This window comes from Labeo rohita, chromosome 16 (assembly GCF_022985175.1).
Source record: "Labeo rohita strain BAU-BD-2019 chromosome 16, IGBB_LRoh.1.0, whole genome shotgun sequence".
Classification (NCBI taxonomy): Eukaryota; Metazoa; Chordata; class Actinopteri; order Cypriniformes; family Cyprinidae; genus Labeo; species Labeo rohita.
The window spans coordinates 33,828,772-33,849,408 of NC_066884.1; the positions used below are offsets into that span (position 1 = coordinate 33,828,772).

The 20,637-nt window shown below is 35.7% G+C and overlaps 1 protein-coding gene across 1 annotated transcript in view; it reads right to left on the reverse strand.

The window, feature by feature from the left end:
* The window catches only part of ascc3 (activating signal cointegrator 1 complex subunit 3), a 240,812-nt gene that overhangs the window by 103,208 nt on the left and 116,967 nt on the right, over window positions 1–20,637 (reverse strand). Inside the window, exon 11 of the mRNA XM_051130609.1 lies at window positions 18,265–18,429. Within this exon, the coding sequence (XP_050986566.1) occupies window positions 18,265–18,429 (165 nt within the window). The remainder of the gene's footprint in view (window positions 1–18,264; window positions 18,430–20,637) is intronic.

Here is a 20,637-nt window from a genome sequence, read left to right on the forward strand (position 1 = left end):
TAGCTTGCTATCTAGTAAAGTAAGGCAGCTGGTTCTAGAACAGAGCTATTTTTAAAGCTAAAAGTATGTTCATATTTATATCCAACGCTGCAATTATATAATGAAGTGCAGATGACAGTATCTGACAGGCGTCACAGTAATACTTCTTTTGACAAGTATCACCGCTTTCGCACTGCCAGATGTGCTATTGTGCAGCCGGAATTAAAGTTTTGAAAAATAAACAACTCAAAACTAATGACAGTCTCAGCGTCTGAGACAGAGAGAGAGGCGGCCGCGCTATCTGTGCTTCTCCTGCGGTGCGGCTGACAGCTAAGATTGGTAAGGCCTTTAATATGATGCAGTAGCTGTCTGTCCAGGTAATCTAGATATCACACAGCTAGTCCCTATTTGCGGGTACAAAGAATGATGAAAAGACTCATAGAGAATCCTTCTCTCAGGCTTAGTGAGAGCTCAGGTCACCTCCGCTAGAGCGGCCGTTTGATCCACTCATGAACCGCAGCTATGGAAAACTGATCTCTCGGGTCATACACATACTCTGCTGTTGAGTTAGGGTTCAACTAAAGCAGAACTGAGGCAAAAATCACTCTGCATGTATTTCAAACACACAACATTATAAAAGAATCACATGTAAAGACTGCTACTGTCACACTGTTGCCATTTTGAGTCAAGCTTTCCTTTACAAAAAAAAAAAAAAAAAAAAAAAAAAAATACTATGGTGCATTGGACAGTGGTTGTTAGAAACACACCATGGTACTAAATGCCAAAATTACACTGCAAAGGAGAAAGCATAATTTAGTCTGGCTTTTAAGCAGCAATACACCTTCACACAGAATTCTGAACAAAGAGCAGCCTTAACTGTGTACTTAGCTGTGTAAAAATGTCTTCAGGACCCAAAAAGCACCATACTGTTTGCAACAAACCACGGTGTAGCATGGTACAAAACAACAGATAAAAATATGGTTTAAATAGTTATCAAATCTATTATCAAAATAGATAATTCTAATAATAAATCAGCATATTAGAATGATTTCTGAAGGATCATGTGATACTGAAGACTGGAGTAATGATGCTGAAATTTCCCATGACAGGAATAATTTACATAAAATAAAATAAATTAAAACAATAAAATAAAATAAAATAAAATAAAATAAAATAAAATAATAAAATAAAAGCAAGCCATGATGAGCATTAGAGACTTCTTTATAAAAAAAAAAAAAAAAAAAAAAAAAAAAACACACACTGCAAACTTTTGAATGGATTAAGTTAAATTAAACACATTTAGTTATAAGGGGTTAAACTTAATATTTCAACTACTTTTTAGAAAAGGACTACAAACGGTGAGGATGAGTAGCATGTTAAAACTTGACAATAAACTTAGAATTTATCACTCTAAGCATAAGAATTAATACTAACATTGATGTTTCCTTTAGAACACACAACTAAGAATTTAAACAACAGCATTCTCTGCACAGAAACAATGAGCCCCATCTACAGTTGTTGGATGTTATCCCATTTCCTCAGAAGGAGCTCATAATGATGCTGGCCTGTGGCAGGCAGAAGGGTCACGTATCTGTATCACCCTTATGGGCCCATCCTGCTCCTGGGTGGTCACCCGAGGACAACTAGATCTTGGATGGCCATCTGTCGTGCTGGTTTACTGATACCTTCTTTATAGTCTGAACACGAATTCACTTCATAGTGTCTGGCAAAACTGGCACACGACACACCTGCCTGCAGCACGCCAGTGGCCGTCTCTCCTGCTTCAGGTGACATTTCAGGCATTATGAAACACACTGAAATCAGACTTGGCATGGCTTTATTTATTATTATTTTTTTTTTAGAGATCTCGGCTTTTAAGAGTCTTTTGAAAAAAAGTGAAGGAGCAGTTTTTATTCCACCTGGACCTCATTGGCTAAAAGAACATCCTTAAATGATCTGCAAGTCAGCTCAAACTGTACATTTGAAAGGTGTAAAATAAAATAAAATAAAATAAAGTTTCATCATTTTGATTTGATTTCAATTTCAATTAATGATTCGATTCTCTGTATTCTCTTAACGTGTTTTAGGTAAGAAAAAGAAAAAGACAAACTACTTTGCACCAAGCAACTTGAATGTAAACACATTAAAACCGAATATAAGAGTGCAATGAGCACACCTAAGAAAAGTATTTCATATTTCATACTTTTCACTAAAGTTTTTGTTTATTTTTATTTCTATGAGTTTTCTTATTCTGGAAATAACAATTTTTAAAATTAGGTTTTATTTCCAGGCTTTCTATGACTGTGGGAACTCTTAGTCAGTAAACTAGTGCCTGGACTCCTTTTTAATGGTTAAATTAAATTATATTAATCAAAAAGCTTGTCTAATTAATTAAAATCATGAAACTTATACAATTTAACATCAATTTATTAAAAGTTTAACAAAATGTACAAGTATAGGGCCCTGTGAAACGTTTTATTTTTTTCTCACCTCATGTTTTATTGTTACTGAATTCTGTGTTTTAGCATGTCTAACTAACAACTTTTATTTATTCTTACAATAGCCTTCAGATTTTTCCCCCCTCAGAAATTCTGTGTTGTGTATTTACATTTTTATTACATTCTCGTTATCAAATGAAGGCATAAAACATTAATTCATTTTTTAATTAATTAAAATTAAAGCAGAACTGAGGCAAAAATCACTCTGCATGTATTTCAAACACACAACATTATAAAAGAATCACATGTAAAGACTGCTACTGTCACACTGTTGCCATTTTGAGTCAAGCTTTCCTTTACAAAAAAAAAAAAAAAAAAATACTATGGTGCATTGGACAGTGGTTGTTAGAAACACACCATGGTACTAAATGCCAAAATTACACTGCAAAGGAGAAAGCATAATTTAGTCTGGCTTTTAAGCAGCAATACACCTTCACACAGAATTCTGAACAAAGAGCAGCCTTAACTGTGTACTTAGCTGTGTAAAAATGTCTTCAGGACCCAAAAAGCACCATACTATGTTTGCAACAAACCACGGTGTAGCATGGTACAAAACAACAGATAAAAATATGGTTTAAATAGTTATCAAATCTATTATCAAAATAGATAATTCTAATAATAAATCAGCATATTAGAATGATTTCTGAAGGATCATGTGATACTGAAGACTGGAGTAATGATGCTGAAATTTCCCATGACAGGAATAATTTACATAAAATAAAATAAATTAAAACAATAAAATAAAATAAAATAAAATAAAATAAAATAAAATAAAATAAAATAAAATAAAATAAAATAATAAAATAAAAGCAAGCCATGATGAGCATTAGAGACTTCTTTATAAAAAAAAAAAAAAAAAAAACAAAATAAAAAAAAAAAACACACTGCAAACTTTTGAATGGATTAAGTTAAATTAAACACATTTAGTTATAAGGGGTTAAACTTAATATTTCAACTACTTTTTAAAAAAGGACTACAAATGGTGAGGATGAGTAGCATGTTAAAACTTGACAATACACTTAGAATTTATCACTCTAAGCATAAGAATTAATACTAACATTGATGTTAAAAACATTAATTCATTTTTTAATTAATTAAAATTAAATGTTATTTTTTTGGCAAGTAAAGGGGATTTACTATTAAAATTAAAACAAGAAAAAATATTGTCTGATTATGTCTTAAAAAATAAAGTTATAAATATAGTCTTTTGCAGCTTAATATTTACAGATACTACTCCATACTGCAGTTTGATTTAATAACATACTTTTGATTAATTCTTACAAACTTTTCCGCACTAAACGGTAAATTCCTTTTTATATTTTATATATTCCGTTTTTCTATTCATGTACTCCATGATTCCGTCTGCATTCTCCGCATCACACAATTCATACAGCTCTAGTAAACTAATCTAAATATTACAAAAGTATCAGATGCATTCACTTTCCTCAAGGTTAAATGTTAAATGTTTTCTGCTCACCCAAATAAATGATACTAGTAAAACGGCAGTATTTTATCTTATTTTATTTTAAAGTTTTTATGCAATGAAAGCATTTTATTTAAATAGCAGAGGCCACGCAATGAATTGGCAGCTTTATCAATTGTTTGTGTGCGCTATTGTGAGAGCTGTTATCTGCTCAGGTGGTAGTCAGTGACCGTCCTGAAGAGAGATCAAATGTAATGTCCTTGGTAAGCTGCTCAGAAAAAGTGTCGATGAGAGTTATGGACAGAACAGAGAGCGAGTGTGATCCAGCGAAAGGTGAAAAACAGTGCAGCACATGTCACATCTCATTGCTAGTTTTACCTGATCTCAGTGCTGCGTTCGACACTATAGATCATGACATACTAATAGATCCACTACAAAACTGTGCAGGTATCCAAGGGCAGGCTTTAAGATGGTTTAGATCCTATACCTATCCGATCGCTACCACTTTGTTTATTTAAATGGGGAGTCATCTCAGTTATCACCAGTGAGGTACGGAGTGCCACAAGGATCTGTCTTAGGTCCTCTACTATTTTCAATATACATGCTGCCCCTTGGTAACATTATTAGAAAACACGGGATTAGTTTCCATTGTTATGCTGATCGTACTCAACTATATATCTCAACAAGACCAGATGAAATTTCTAAATTATCGAAGTTAACAGAGTGCGTTAAAAATGTAAAAGATTGGATGACCAATTCAATTCAGAGAAGACAGAGATATTACTTATTGGACCAAAAAACAATACACAGAATCTCCTGGCTTACAATCTACAACTAGATGGATGTACTGTTACTTCCACTACAGTCAAAAAGCTGGGTGTTATATTATACAAAAACAGCATTCTTCCATCTTAGAAACATTGCCAAGCTACGAAACATGTTACCTGTTTCTGACGCAGAAGAGCTAGTTCACGCATTCATGACCTCAACTGGACTATTGTAATGCACTACTAGTTGGTTGTCCTGCATCTTCAATAAACAAGCTACAGATAGTCCAAAAACTCTGGACTGTTGGCAGTACCTAGGATAGCAAAGTCCACTAAAGGAGGTAGAGCTTTTTCGCATTTGGCTCCCAAACTCTGGAACAGCCTTCCGGATAACGTTCGGGGTTCAGACACACTCTCTCTGTTTAAATCTAGATTAAAGACACATCTGTTTAGCCAAGCATTCAAATAATGCATCTCATAAACTTTTCCTGCAGTTTTATCGGATCAAATGCTCATTATTAATCTTTTAGCTCTGGTTGAACAAATCTTTCTTTGCTTGCTTTGAACAGCAGCTACGCTAATTATGTTCCTATTTGTTCTCTGTTTCTGCCATGGGACTGACATCCTGTGGTAACTAGGAACTCACAAGCTCCAGTCTGGATCCAGAACACTTAAGAAGAGATGATGCCAACCCCTCAGAGGACTTCAGATGATGCCAACCCTGAAACAACACACAGCACTACCAAATTTTGCTACTAATTTATGGTTTTTTTTTGTCTGTTTGATTACATCATTAATTGATCTTTACCATACATCTCTGCCATATGTACATCAACTTGACATAGTCACCACTAGTAAGCTACTACTAAATATATTGTAAAAACTTTAATTTGGTGTAAAGTTGCTTTACAAATAAATTTGAATTGAATTGAATTGAGGGCACAAATGATACTACACTATTCCTCCATTAATTTATGCATGCAAGTAATTTATTGCTCAGGAGCATTCTCATTTCTCTTGACTCTTTGAGCTGTTTCTATACTTTGATTGGAATTAACATGTAACAAATTCAACTGGCTAGACATGATTTGTAGACACATCTGTCTATATACACTGAAAGGACAAAAGTTTTGGGACGCCTGACCATTACACCAACAGGGACTTTAAAGAATTACTCCACTTCCAAAATAAAAAATTCCTGATAATTTACTCACGTCTATGTCATCTAAGATGTTCATGTCTTTCTTTCTTCATTCGCAAAGAAATAAATTTTTTGAGGAAAACATTCCAGGATTTGTCTCTATATAGTGGACTTCAACGGTGCTCAACAAAATGAAGGTAAAAATGCAGTTTCAGTGCAGCTTCAAAGGGCTTTACACAATCTCAGCCAAGGAATAAGGGTCTTATCTAGCGAAACGATTGGTTATTTTCTAAAAACAATTTACAATTGATATACTTTTTAACCTCAAATGCTCCCATCTCATTTTCTCCTGCATCTTCGTCCTACATCGCTGCAGAAGTACCGGCCCAGTGTTTACAAAGTGAACGTGCCAAGAAGATCAAACACCCTCTACAAAAAAGGGTAAAACAGTGATGTAGGATGATTTTGAAGTTGGAGGAGAAAATGAGACGGGAGTTTTTTAACATACCTTAACTGTCTCGAACTGGAGTACCCAGAGTATGCATGCAAATTGCAGAGTCAGACAACACAAGCATTTGTGGTCACAATGTTTATTAATATTTGATCGTTTCGCTAGATATGACCCTTAATCTTTGCCTGGGATCACTTAGAGCGCTTTGAAGCTGCACTGAAACTGCAATTTGGACTTTTAATCTGTTGAGCACCATTGAACACATGGATAAAAATCCTGGAAAATGTTTCCTCAAAAAACTTTATTTCTTTGCGACTGAAGAAAGAAAGATACGAAAATCATGGAAGACATGGGGGCGAGTAAAATATCAGGAGATTTTTATTCTGGAATTGCAGTAATCCTTTAATGACCTTGCATTCTAAACACATAGACATTAATATAGAATTGATCCCTACTTTGCAGATATATCAGCTTCCAGTCATCAGGGAAGGTTTTCTAAAATATTTGGACTGTTTCTGAGGGACTTACTGCCCATTCATCCAGTAGAGCATTACTGAGGCCAGGGACTGATGTTGGACGAGAAGGCCTGGATCGCAGTCTCCGTTCCAGTTCATCCCAAAAATGTTTGACTGGGTTGAGGTCAGGGTTCTGTGTGGGCCAGTCAAATTCGTCCACACCAAACTCACTAAACTATGTCTTTATGGACCTTGCTTTGTGAATTATCCCTCACAATCTGATCCATACCATTATCCCTCCTTCACCAAACTTTATATTTGGCACCTTGCAGTCAGGCAAGGTAATGATCTACTGGCATCCACCAAACCCAGACTTGCCCATCAGACTGCCAATAGAGAAGCGTGATTCGTCAATCCACAGAATGGGTTTCCACCGCTCCAGAGTCCAGTGGTGGCTGCTTTACAACACTCCATCCAACGCTTGGCATTGCACAAGTGATATGAGACTTGCAAGCAGCTCCTATTGCAGTTTTTGTGCTCATATTAATGCCAGTTGAAGTTTGTAACTCTTCAGCTTTGGAATCAGCATAGTGTTGGCGCCTATTACCCAACCATGCTCCTCAGCACTCGGTGACTCCACTCTGTGACCTTTGGTGGTCTTCCGCTTCGTGACTGAGTTGCTGCTGTTTCTAAATGCTTTTACTTCTCAATAATACCACTCACAGTTGACAATGCAATATCTCGCAGGGATGAAATATAATGAGCTGACTTATTGCAAAGCTGGCATAACAACCCATTTTTTCCTCATAGATGTTTGTAAAACTAGGTTACAAGGCTAAGTGTTTGATTTTTTTACACCTGTGGCAATGTGCCTGATTGACACACCTGAAATCAATAATTCAGAGGTGTGTTCTAGTACTTTCGTCTATATAGGGTACGTATATAATGGGTGAAAATACATATCAGAGCATAAATCAAGCCATGAGGTCAAAAGAATAGCCTGCAATGATCAGATTCAGTATTGTGCAAAGGCAAAGATCTGGAGAAAGCTACAAAAAATATTTCTGATGCACAGTTTCTCAAAAGTACAGTGGCTTCCATAATTCTTCAGTGGAAGAAGTTTGGGATAAGCAGGACTCAGTCAGGCCTGGTCAAACTGAGCAATCAGGGGAGAACGGCCTTAGTCAAAAAAGGTGATAGGAGAAAACTGGAGAAATATGAAGGACAACCATCACTGCACTGCTCTACCTATCTGAGGTTTATGGCAAAGTGGCTGGATGCATCTCTTCAATGAAGACACAGGAGAAAACCTGCTTGGAATTTGCAATAAAAAAATGACAATGTCAAGAGGTATCGCTCAATACCTGCACAATACCATTCCACTGGTGGATCATGGTGGTGGTAGCATCATGCTGTTGGGGTGTTGTTCAGTGACAGGAACTAGGGAAATGGGCATTACACAAGGAAAGCTGAACGCAGCAAAAAACAGTGATATCCTTAATGAAAACCAGATCCAGAACTCTCAGGACATCACACTGAGCCAAGGGGTCACATTACAAAAGGACAATGACCTTAAGCAAAGAGCCAAGATAATACAAAAGCGGCTTAAGGATGACTCTGTGAACATCCTTGAGTGGCCCAGCCAGGGCGCGGACTTGAACCCAATTAAACATCTCTGCAGAACCTGAAAATTCCTATTCACCAGCCATCCCCATCTAACCTGCAGAGAAGAATGGCAGAAAAGCCCTGAACCCATACATGCAAAGCTTGTGGCAGCATACCCAGGCTGCCGAAAGTACTAAGTTAAGGGTCTGAATACTTATGCACCGTTTTCTTTTTTCTCCAGTTTTTATATGCAAAGTTATCACAAATATGATTTTTGCTTTGTCATTATAAGGGTGGAGTGTAGACTAAACATAATATAAAAAATAAAGAAATAAAAATAAAAAAATAAAAATTTTAGTAATTTAAAGTACTTTAGTATAAGGTTGCAATATGACAAAATGTTGCAGAAAAAAAAGTACTTTTGCAAGGCTCAGTGTTTCTTTTTTTAATGCTCGCCAAGGCTGCATCCTTTATATATATATATATATATATATATATATATATATAAAATATAAAAACAGTAAAACTGAGAATAATAGTTCTATTTTAAAATATTCTAGAATGTAATTTATTCCTGTGAGAGACAGAGAGAGAGAGAAAGAGAGAAAGAGAGAGTTCCACATACTTAATAAAGAGATGATTTTTGAATGATGAAATTTCCTGCCAAATGTTCAGAAAAACACCATTTCAAGAGGTTATAAAGTAAAAGCTTTCAGAACTCTATCATCTCGGTGTTTGTCCTTTGCGGACTATCTGACACTTTTACAGTGGGTCCACTTTAAAAGACAGGCTCTTTCTTTTAATAAACGACATGGCAGAGTGCACTTTTATGTCTGTGAGGTAACAGTAACGATGTGCGGAGGAGATCTGTCTCACTGCCCTTGCAGAAGAGGACTGTGATTGAGGACAGTAAAGTAATAGCATATAAATACTGCGTACAGATGCGTGACAACTGAGAGTCAGTATTAGCATCATTGAATCTCAAAGGCCTTCAGCACAATCGAAAACACGATGGCTAAGTTTGGGTCAAAAGTTCCTAAATAATATTCTCTGCCATGTATTCTCTTATGCATCTATATCAGTTTTCAAATGGTGGGTTGTGACCCAAAAACAGGTTGAAGTCTTTTCTGACACCACATAATATATTAAAAAAACCCTGCTATCCATAAAATCATGCATCATTAGCTGGGATAGCAAAATAAACAGCTTTAAATTCCTCAGTATTCTGTTGATTACACAACTGGTCATCGGTTCTTTCTTTTTCTTTCCTACTTTCTTTCTTGGATGGTTTCTTGGTTAGTTTCTGAATGGTTTCTGAAGGATCATGGGACACTTAAGACTGGAGTAATGATGCTGAAAATACAGCTTTGCCATCGCAGAAAAAAAAAAAAAAAAACATTTTACAATATATTCAAACAGAAAACAGTAACTTTAATTTGTAATATTTGACAAGGTTCTTGTCTGTACTGCATGTTTAATCAAATCAGTGCAACCTCAGTGAGAATAATCAAAAACATTACAAATAAATTACAATTTTTAAAAGTGTGAATTCTGTGCCACTAGTACAGTGTTTACCGTTTTCAGGAGAATCAACCTACAAACACCTTACTTCAAGAGGTCTTGTGGAATAATGTTAATTACCACAAAAAAATAAAAAATAAAATAAAATAAAAGCCAAGAAGCAGTAAATCAATACAAAATAAAAATCAATAAATAAAACAACAATATTAAGAATTTAACATGATGTTAGTTTGACAATGTAACAGCTAAAACCCTAAAATGACCACTCAAATTACAAATAATAATCAATTTAGAGATAACTTAAGTGCTTTTATGAAATCATATGCTTCTCTCTCTTTTTTTTTTTTTTTTTTTTTTTTTTATTGAAATTTTATTTTAAAGTTGAAATTGAAATTTAAAATATAAGTACCTCGTTGTAAACCTCAATATTTGCTTTTATTTTTTTGTGGTAATCAACATTACACCACACTCACTCTCACTGTTGACAGAACTTTATTGTACTATAACAATGTATTAAAGTGTACTATTTAACTTATTATTATTATTTTTTTTTTATGTGTTTTATATGGTTAAAAAAAGTCTGTCTAGACTAGAGTTAAATGGTATCTAAATTTAAGAATTTATCATTTTTTGGACCCATAGACTTGCGTTGCATAGGCTGTCAAGCTGCAATTTTTGATTTAAAGGCCATTTTTATTTACTTTTGTACAGCTAAAAAAAAAAAAAAAAAAAAAATGGTCACACCATTTGGGTCTAATATTCAATCAAGCATCTTTCATGAAGCAAAGCTCTCTGAGAAGCACTGGTCTATGTGAGAGGATCTCTCTTATACAGCTCATCTATTATGCGTTTTTGTAGTGTTTGTTCATAGTGCTCTCCAGTGCACAGCCAATGGTTCTACAAAGGTTTTTTTTTTTGTTTTTTTTCCCCTAATACATCAATAAGATCCTCACACATAGTCAATGCAAATAGCTAGGATATGACCCCACCTACACATTAAACTCAGCTTTTATATGTCTGTACTTGCATGTGAGAAGAGAGATGAAATAATCATAATTCAACCATCCCATAATCAATTCTGGTTCCCAAGGGTGTGTGAGTGTGCTATCTTTAGGCTGCACTAAGGCTGACAGCCCAGCTAAAATAAGCAACACAATCTTCACTAACTTTTTGATGTAAAAAAGCTTTGCATTTGACAATGTCTAAACAAAAATTGCAAAACATGAATTAGAGTATAGATGCTAAGAGATTCAACAACCATAATATATCAACCTTGTTTTTGTTTTTCCCTACTCAAGAAAAAACCCCAAGTAACACTGCTTTCCCTCTCCTCCACCATCTTTTATTAATGATGCCCCTCATTTTGCTACTTCCACAGGCCACGATCTTGCTTACTGTGCAGAGATCAATAATTCAAAGTCTCCTAAAGACAGGAATACCTTCAAATTGTGTTGACTTTTGGCTCTACTACTGTGCACATACCCTAATTAAAATAAGAGACACAGGAAAACATTTCTGCTGCGTTGTGGGGAGACATTCTTTGATTTTGTGGCGTTTCTACTTCTTTTTCTGTAAGCAAAAACACTACTGTCCACAATTCACTAGATTTCATTTGACAAATCAAAAACTGAACCATTGTGTATAGCTGCTATGCTGTGTGAACATTAAGAAAACTTACAGTGTAAAAATAAAGTCAAAACTAAACTGAGGTTACCTGTTGTGGAGGCTCTGCTTTGTCAAATATGTTGGCTGCATATAATTGCATTAATATTATTTCCATCTCAATTGTTAATAGGTAAAGAGGCCACATACACACTGCACCTAGGTTAAACTGTTGGCATCTTTTTTTTCTTCTAAACTAAAATGTTACTACGGTGACATTACAATGTGTAAGTGGCCAAAGAGAAAAGGGCCTAGACCTGAGTCCGGGGGAACACCGCTGTTGACAGACAAAGGTTGTTGTAACATATGTTATATTTATTGGACATTGTGCTCAGTGAAAAGACATACCACGGACATTCCCTGGACATCAGAAACAGTCACCAGTTAGTTAACATTCAGTTTAGATACAGGCGTGGACAGGCTTACAGGAGTTACTGTTTTTACTGGTTACTGTTTTCTAAGCCATGGACATTACAGAGAGCCTGTCTGCAGAACATACTGAAATGATGAATGCAGTGACCTTGAGGAAAATCAGATTTGGTGAAATTCCGACTTCAGAGCTCCTTTAGAGGCAGAGACTCAGTGACAGGCAGCAGAAAGGACAGGAATCATTTAGGGTGATGAAGAGCTGAAAACATTGTGTTGACAGAAAAAGGGGATGTGCTAAATGTGGGCTTGTTCTCTAATTTCCTAACTTTGTCCAACAAAGTTCTGGAGTTCTAGTCTCTTACAGCAATTGCTTTTTAGGGTGATCATTTCCCTTTCTGTTCATTGGGGTGCATTTAAGAGTCTTAACCCTGTTCCTGGAGGCACACCAACAGAATATCCCCCTTATCTGACCCATCCATTTCAGGTCTTTAAGCCTTTACTAATGAGCAGAGTTGAATCAGGTGTGTTTGATTAGGAAGAGTTTGAAAATATGTTCTGTTGGTGTGCCTCCAGCAACAGGGAAATGTTGGTCTAAACGACAGCCAATTTGCTTGACAGTTTGCTGAATTTCATGCCAGATTGATTTCTTATGCTGTAGTTGATGTCTAACTACTCTGTCTAACTAGAGCAGTAACATTTTTGTTACTTTCACCGTGACATACTGATTAATAGTGTCACTGAATAGTTGACAAAACATACCAGCCATATTCAACTGCAGGAATCAAGCTGATTATATTGATTTTTATAGGGTTTTTGATGTCACACCAACAGACAATCTTTTTACTGACCATTTGATGCATAAAACGTGAAACCTCATTTTAAAGTTTAAAATAAAATGTATTTTATTTACTTTTCTTAAATATTTGATTTCCATGACTTTCTTGGTCTTGGTCTTTTCTTGGTCCCCATTAGTTTTAGGTTTTCCAAAACTATGGAAACCCATAATATTCATATACTTTAAAATATAGGATGCTAATTATAAAATAAATAAATAAATAATTTGTCTTTTAGCATTTTTTATCTGATTATTGACCAAAACAAATTATTCACAATGTAAAAAACATGCTTTAAGATCAATGCGTGTGCGCTGGCGGGTTTTGTTATTGATGCATCGAGAAAATTAGTAAATTGTTACAGCCCTAATATAAATATATATTTAGGGCTGGGCAATATGGTAAAACAATAAAACCTTGATTTTTTCAGAACGTTTGACCGATACTCGATTTTTTACGATTTTTAACTAGTCAACTTGAAAATGTAGCTACAACATGATTCAAGTAACTTTTTTCTTTATTAACCTTCCAGTTAATTCTATTTCAAGTGCAGCACACATGAAGTTGTCAACATGATGTAAATGTTAAACAAACCACTTGTTAAATATCTTTGCAGAAAAAAAATGCATGATCTACAACTACATCTTGTACAAACTTGTCTTTTAAATATTATGTTAAGAAATAATACAAGGACATTTTTTTAAAAAAATCTCAAAAGTCAAGGTAATTTAAATTCAAAATGACTGAAGGTATATACTATAAATGTTCTGTAAAAACAATAAACATCAGCTTTCAGCCTGTCACCATCATGCAAACATGAAATATCAGACATACAGTAGTAGTTCTTCGCAGGTTTCTTATTCAATTGCGCTGCTTTTCCATTGTTTTTTTCTGTGTAAACATGGACTTGTTTGATTGTTGCACTCACATCTCTTGCAGCATCTCATGCAAGAAACGGCATTATAAAAACGCGGTTCACTCCCATCTTCTTGCATATTTTTCCTATTCCACTGCCCGTGTCGCATCTTTGTCAACACAAAAGCACATTCTGTGTGAATGGCGCCTAGTGATATGTGGGCATCACACGTAAGTAGTTAATCACGTGCGCCGACATGTGGTTGGACCGTTCTTTTGTCTTGACTCTTATCACTGGCATGTTGTCAAAGCGTCTAATTCTAACATTTGGTAGTATTTCTATTTAAAACTATGATTTCTCGATTTTTAAAAAATAAAATCTTGGCAAAACATTAAATTCGTTTTAATTGATAAAATCGGAGAAATCACCCAGCTCTAAACATATAACAAACTAGTACAGTTCTTACCCTTTTTCAGAGTATTGGCCATAGACATTTCACAACAGAGTGCCTGGAGTGCCGATGTCCTGCAGAGTTTAGTTCCAACCTTGAAAAAAAAAAAAAAAACCTCACCTGCCTGTAGCCCTAGTAATTCTGAAGACCTTGATTAGCTTTGTTCAGGTGTGTTTGATTAGGGTTGGAGCTAAACTCTGCAGGACAACAGCACTCCAGGCCGATGTTGTCTGCACGTCCTGATTTTGCTAAGTTAGATGTGTTCCTGGGTCAACATATTTTGTTGATCCTGGAACAACATTTTTAATCCAAAAATTTAATCTTGACCATATCTCTACACCTAAACCTAACCTTACCCATGAGTAATCTCTAAAATCAGAGGAAATGACATATGAATGACACTGATATACAAGCACCAAACACTGATTGTAAGTCTAAACTTCACAAAAACTATAAACTGTTTTTTCAAATCTGATTGGTTAATCACAATGTTGTTCCAGGGTCAACAAAGATGTTGATCCAGGAACATGTTGTACTTGTGAAAATCTGGTTCTGCGATGTTGTCTATCCAGGGCTCGACAATAAGCAGTGCCCGATGGCTCAGGGCCAGCGTGAAAGACGAATGATGAATTTGTCACTGCTGCGCCTTGTTCATTAAAAATTTCAAGCGATCACAGAGAGACACATCTCTGACGGACAAATAAATTACAAAAGCATGTCAAATTACCTGTCTTGACGAGTAACTATGTAGCTTTAACAATGATTAATCTATATTTAATTGATACAGTAGAGTAACGTTACAGATGCACAGATCGACCAGGCATATTTCGGCCGATTTCTGTTCCGGGCTTGCACACGAACTGTATGCAATCATTTTTCAAAATGTCATGTGTGAAAATATTATTAACTCTTTAAGCATCCATTAACAGAGGCTAGAGACCTGAACGCAAAGAGGAAAAAATACTGTAGCAGGCAGAGCAAGGGCACGGTTCACAATGTGCAAAATATTGGAAACATTACCCTAAATATTGAAACGGGGGTTTATATGAATGTATCTCTGAGGGGAACTGACTGTTTTAAGAAAAGTTTACATGGCGTTTTCTTTTCATTTGCCTCTGTACAATGCATTTAAAGTAGCGTTCATAAGCACGGCACTGCTGTGTTTACAGTGGTAACCAAGGAAACACAGTATCACTGCTATTCCATAAGCGCCACCTGCTGGCAGAGACTGAGTTTGCGTTCCTTCAGTCCATCTGCTGTTTTTCCCAAAAGCATCTTTTCATTTTTAATAAACTAATAATAAAATATATTTTTTAAAAAAACGAATAATCTTTGACATTTATATTTGTTAGGCTAGTATTTTTTGCTGTGGTAACAAAATTGGAATCAAGAATTGTATAATTTAATTGGTATGTAAAAGTTTGGTGTCAAATAAGCTTATTTATTCAAATATAAGATAACATGCGCCAAAAACAATGATAACAGCAACAGCAACTTTTTTTTTTTTTTTTTTGCGTCAAGGCCAGTGAAAATTTTGACCGGACAAGTAAAAATTTGAACCACTGACAGGGCCAGTAAAAAAAAAAAAAATCCTTAGCGTTGAGCCCTGCTATCCCTGCCATAGAGGCTAAAACTTCAGAATTAGGGGTTGTAAGTGATAAACATCTAGTTTGTAAGTAAGAAGCTAAAATTTCTTCCATTTTGGTTAATTTGTACAGAAGCACCTGAAAGCAGAAGATTTTAATGCAGCAAAAACGTGGGCGCCAAGCGGACTGAATATTCTAATTCACTACAGCTGCCCGATGTGTCACCATGACATACGGCAAAGTAACAGCTTGTTATCTTTTAGCTTTTAAAATTGAAATTAAGTGCAAAGATTGCATTCCGCACAGCCAAAGAAACTAAATCTGACATTGAAAATCTAGCGCACGGTATGATCTCGAATGATAATAAGCTCCGTTCGGCTTTGAGAAGAGCACACACAGCCTCGCTGAACTGGTATCAGTTAGCACTTCAAACGAATAGAGCGTGGACACAGTAAACAGCAGCTTCATTTGAAGTCATTTCCTTTCACTTACTCGCCACTCAGTCCTGTTGAAAGCTTCTCTCAGCTCCAAGCCTCAAAGTAAAACTCGCCTAACGAAGAAATGCGCGTTGTAAATGAGAAAGCTGGATTTTCTGACACTTTGCCCTCTGAAAGTGTCTTGAAGGGCAAAATTACCGCGGTGGCTTAGCTGTATAGTTTGTCACAGAGCAGACGTGAGCTTTGCTTGAGCTTATTCCGTAAATTCCTGCATGTGATTGACACCTGACTGCGGCTCGTCAGAACGGAACACGGATATGGGACACCCCGTAATGTGGGCTGTCGTCTCTCCGGCTGTCAGGATTTGCATAATCACACTAATATCCCAAATGGCCAGAGTGATTCTAGTAACGGCGGCTGTCAATCATCATCAGCGGGGTCCTATCAATCACACACACACAAACATACACACTCTCATGCATCCACTGGAGGAGGAAATTACTAGGAACTGGACCCCAAATGAGTGAATCATCAAACCGTGCTACTACTATTCACCTAGGCTGCATTTACACTGATGCACAGATCCAATCTTTTGAACATATCTGATTTTTTGCCTTATCTGTTCACATTCACTTTGGACACAACTGGTATCCGATATCTGCTTTCACATTAATTCCTGACCAAATTGATTGCCGGTGATTGCTTTACTATGCACACGGTAGACCCTCGGGTTTTGAATGGCCGTGCTATTAAAATTATTTATATAATTCACGTCGAGTGGTCATTATTATTATTTTGCCAGCATGGACAACATGGATGTTTTGCAGCACAAAATCTAACTGAAAGGATAAAGACCAGAAAATAACTGTAATTTTCATTCGTTTTTTGTTTATCAACAGCTCGTTAGAAGTAGAATTCTGAAACGAAATAAAGTAGTACTGTTAGATTATATTTATTTGAATGAATTTAAATGGATTAACAAAAGAGAATGTGCAAGCAAGTAACCTAATAGTGAAGCTGAGAAATATAATGTAGCTTTTAGTAGCAAAGCTGCTGTATTTATAATTTAAGGGGCAGGGGTTGAAAACCAGCTCCTAAATATTTCACAATTTTTTACCTATGTATAAAGTTCCCACCTCAATAAAGTGGCATTGAAACGCTATCTTTATGGGCAAATGTGTCACCCTCGTATTCTGGTGGCTTCTGAATAGGATATGTGTGTTTAGACGTTGTTCAACTGTTCAACTCATTTTAATTGCAGGCCTCCCTTTCAGTCAAACTCCAGCAGCACTGAATCAATATTAATATTTCACTTGGAAAAAAATGCAAAAATATTCTTCTTGTAAGTGTCCATACTGTCATTATTGTGAGTGACTTGCATAACCTTTAAAGTGGGAAAATGAAATGGATTGCCCTTGGACAGTTACACATCCTGTTTCAGCTAAAAAAAAAAACAAACAAAAAAAAAAACACACACAATGGTAAGAGAGTTCAAATTTAATGCTATAGCTAAAAAAAATATTAAGGATATACACTAAAGTCAAAGTCAAAGTCAAAGTCAAGTTTATTTATATAGCACCTTAAAAGCAACGAGTGCTGACCAAGGTGCTGCACAACGAAAAATCAACTAACAGCATTAAAACAAATGGAATATAAAAACTACTACTAAGTTTGAGGTTTGTAAATGTTTTTGAAAGTCTCTTATGCTCAACAAGGCTGCATTTATTTGATCAAAAATGCAGTAAAAATAATATAGTTAAATATTATTACATTTAAAAAAATGTTCAAATGTTTTTTTGTTTTTTTTTATTATCATTATTTATTTATTTAATTTATTATAATTTTATTTAATAAAAAAGAACAGTCTATTTGATTATATTTAAACTGTAATTCATTCGATTTTCAGCAGCCATTGCCTGTCTTGAGTGTCACATGACCCTTCAGAAATCATTCTAATATGCTGATTTGCTGCTCAACATTTCTTATTATTACAGCTGTAAATACATATTTATTTGGAATAGATTTTTTTTTTTGTAACAATGTATACGACTATTGTCACTTTTGATCATTTTAATGTATTCTCCTTGAATAAAAGTATTAATTAAAATAATAAAATAATAATAATTGTTTAGTAATGTATCATTACCAACAAAATTAATGGATGCAAAAAATTTTACATTTTCTTTTCCACAAATCATCCAGTGCTGAGTGCTACATCTAAATGTGTTACCTGACGTAGCGTCCGGGCCACCAGGCTCTCCAGAACTGGCCCTCTATCCTCATGAAGAAGATGAACTTCATCCAGGATGAGCAGTCGGACGATCTGAGACAAAGCCACATCCCCCACACTCTTCCTGGTCACCACATCCCACTTCTCTGGAGTCGTCACCAACATCTACAACACAATACAGTCATTAGATGATTAAGGCCTTGGAAACATGTGCTGTGAATTATCAGCAGCTTGTTCTGGTATTTGCCAGTAACATGATTTCTGTCAGCCACTTTAATACAACCTGTTCATTAAACATAGCAAACAAAAATGTGAAGATAAACCAACAATAATGTATACTACGTAGAGGTTGCACTACAGATTTTTTTTTTTTTATTTTAGTCTGTCAACAAGTCATGATCACACAATTTCAGTTGCAATTGTTCTATACACAATGAACGATTTATTTATCTGGATGACTAGTCAAATATTAAAAATTGTAGAAGCCCTAACGCATACTCAAGTGAATGAGATGCCTCTATCATCTGAAAAACTGTATGAGCCTGTTATGAGATTTCTACCATTTTCAAACATGAGACCAGCATTAATCTAATGATAATATGTCTGTTTTTTGTACACTGGTATCTCCTTCTCCTTTCTCTTGGAGAACTTTTTTGTTTTGCATTAACAATAGCTTTACAAATGACTGGTGGAAACTAGGTCTGTGAGCATCTAACTCTTAAGAAAAATGTCCTTTATATCCCTCGAGAGAATTACATGTGGTTTGTTTTTAAAATAGTAAATGAGAGTCTAAGGTATAGAAATATCTCGGCATCAGTTCTTCCACCATCATCAGACAAATGAACAGAAAAGGCTATCGTTCTTATCGATCCATTTCTAAATGCGACTGATTGTAAACTGCACTCATCTCCTCAATATGAAGAAGTGAAGGGATACTTGTTGAATAATGATGTTTATGTATCTCTACTGGCTTATTTTCCAGTCAAAAATCTGGCCTGTTCGATTGTTTTTCCCCACTCATGAACAGTTAGAATCACTCCAAAAAAAGCTAAAGCATTATGTCATTGTACCATAAACACTGAGCTCCAGCTCCCTCCAGGATGTCCTTTCCTGTTCCCAATATAGTTAATTTGGTTTGTTCTCTAGTATTCTTGCCATCTGATATTAAGCTGTCTTGATTTGTGGTCCTCAGCAACCTGCTTTTGTAATCTCCCAATACTGGTTCAATTCCAGTTCAAAATTAAACCTGCAAGCAGCGAACGGTGCAATATGCATTTAAAGTGTTAAAAATAGGAGGAATGTCAAAGTAATAAGTAAACTTCCTGCTGCCAGCTGATGGTGCTACGACTATAACTGAATATTGGCATGTAGATGTCTTCAGGCAAGGACTTTTACCAAACATATGGAGTTTGGTGCAGATTGAACATGGTATGTTTGAGTTTGTGTAAAGCATGACATCCTGTTGCCAACAGGTGACACTATGGTTATACCTGAATATTGGCCTTTACATGTCTTTAGGCCAGGACTCTTACTAAATATGTGAGGTTTGGTGCAAATCGGACATTAGACATTACATGTTAGGGTAAACAAGTCATTTCCTGTTGCCAGCAGGTGGCGCTATGATTATAACGGAATATTGGCATTTAGATGCGTTCAAGCCAGGACTCATTGAATGTGTGAAGTTTGGGGCAGTTAGGACATTGTATGGCTGAGTTACAACACTAAACTTTGTCGGAGTGCCACGGACACACCCTTTAACGAAACCTCAAGATCTTCGCAATTTAAAGGGAAAGGAAAGGAAAGGATGTGAGTAGTGAACAAACACGCACACGCACACCGTGAACACACACTCAGAGCAGTTTAACATTGTAAAGGTTTTTAGATTAGACTGACCAAACATAATGGTGTTGTCATTAAATCACTAGGAGGAGTTTGTTACAGCGTAAAACATGTCACTTCCTGTTGCCAGCAGGTGGCGTCATGACTATAATTGAATATGAATATGGGCATGTATTCAGGACAGGAGTCTTATCAAACATGTGAATTTTGGTGCAGATCGGACATTGTATGCCTGAATTATAACAACTTCCTGTTTCATGTTGAAACATCAAAGTTTGTCAGGATGCAGCAGACACACCCTTCAACGAAAACTCAAGATCTTTGCAATTTAATGTTACAAAGGGTTTTAGATTACACTGACCAAATTTGGTGTTGATCTGGCTAAATTTCTAGGAGTTGTTCATTTAAATACAACGCCTAAATAAAGGCAGCACAAAAATTGCAAAGAAAATTCAAAATAATAGACTTCATGTTGGGTTTTGCACAACTGGTGCTCGAGCCCTAATAAAATAAACAATCACAGAAACTGCAAAA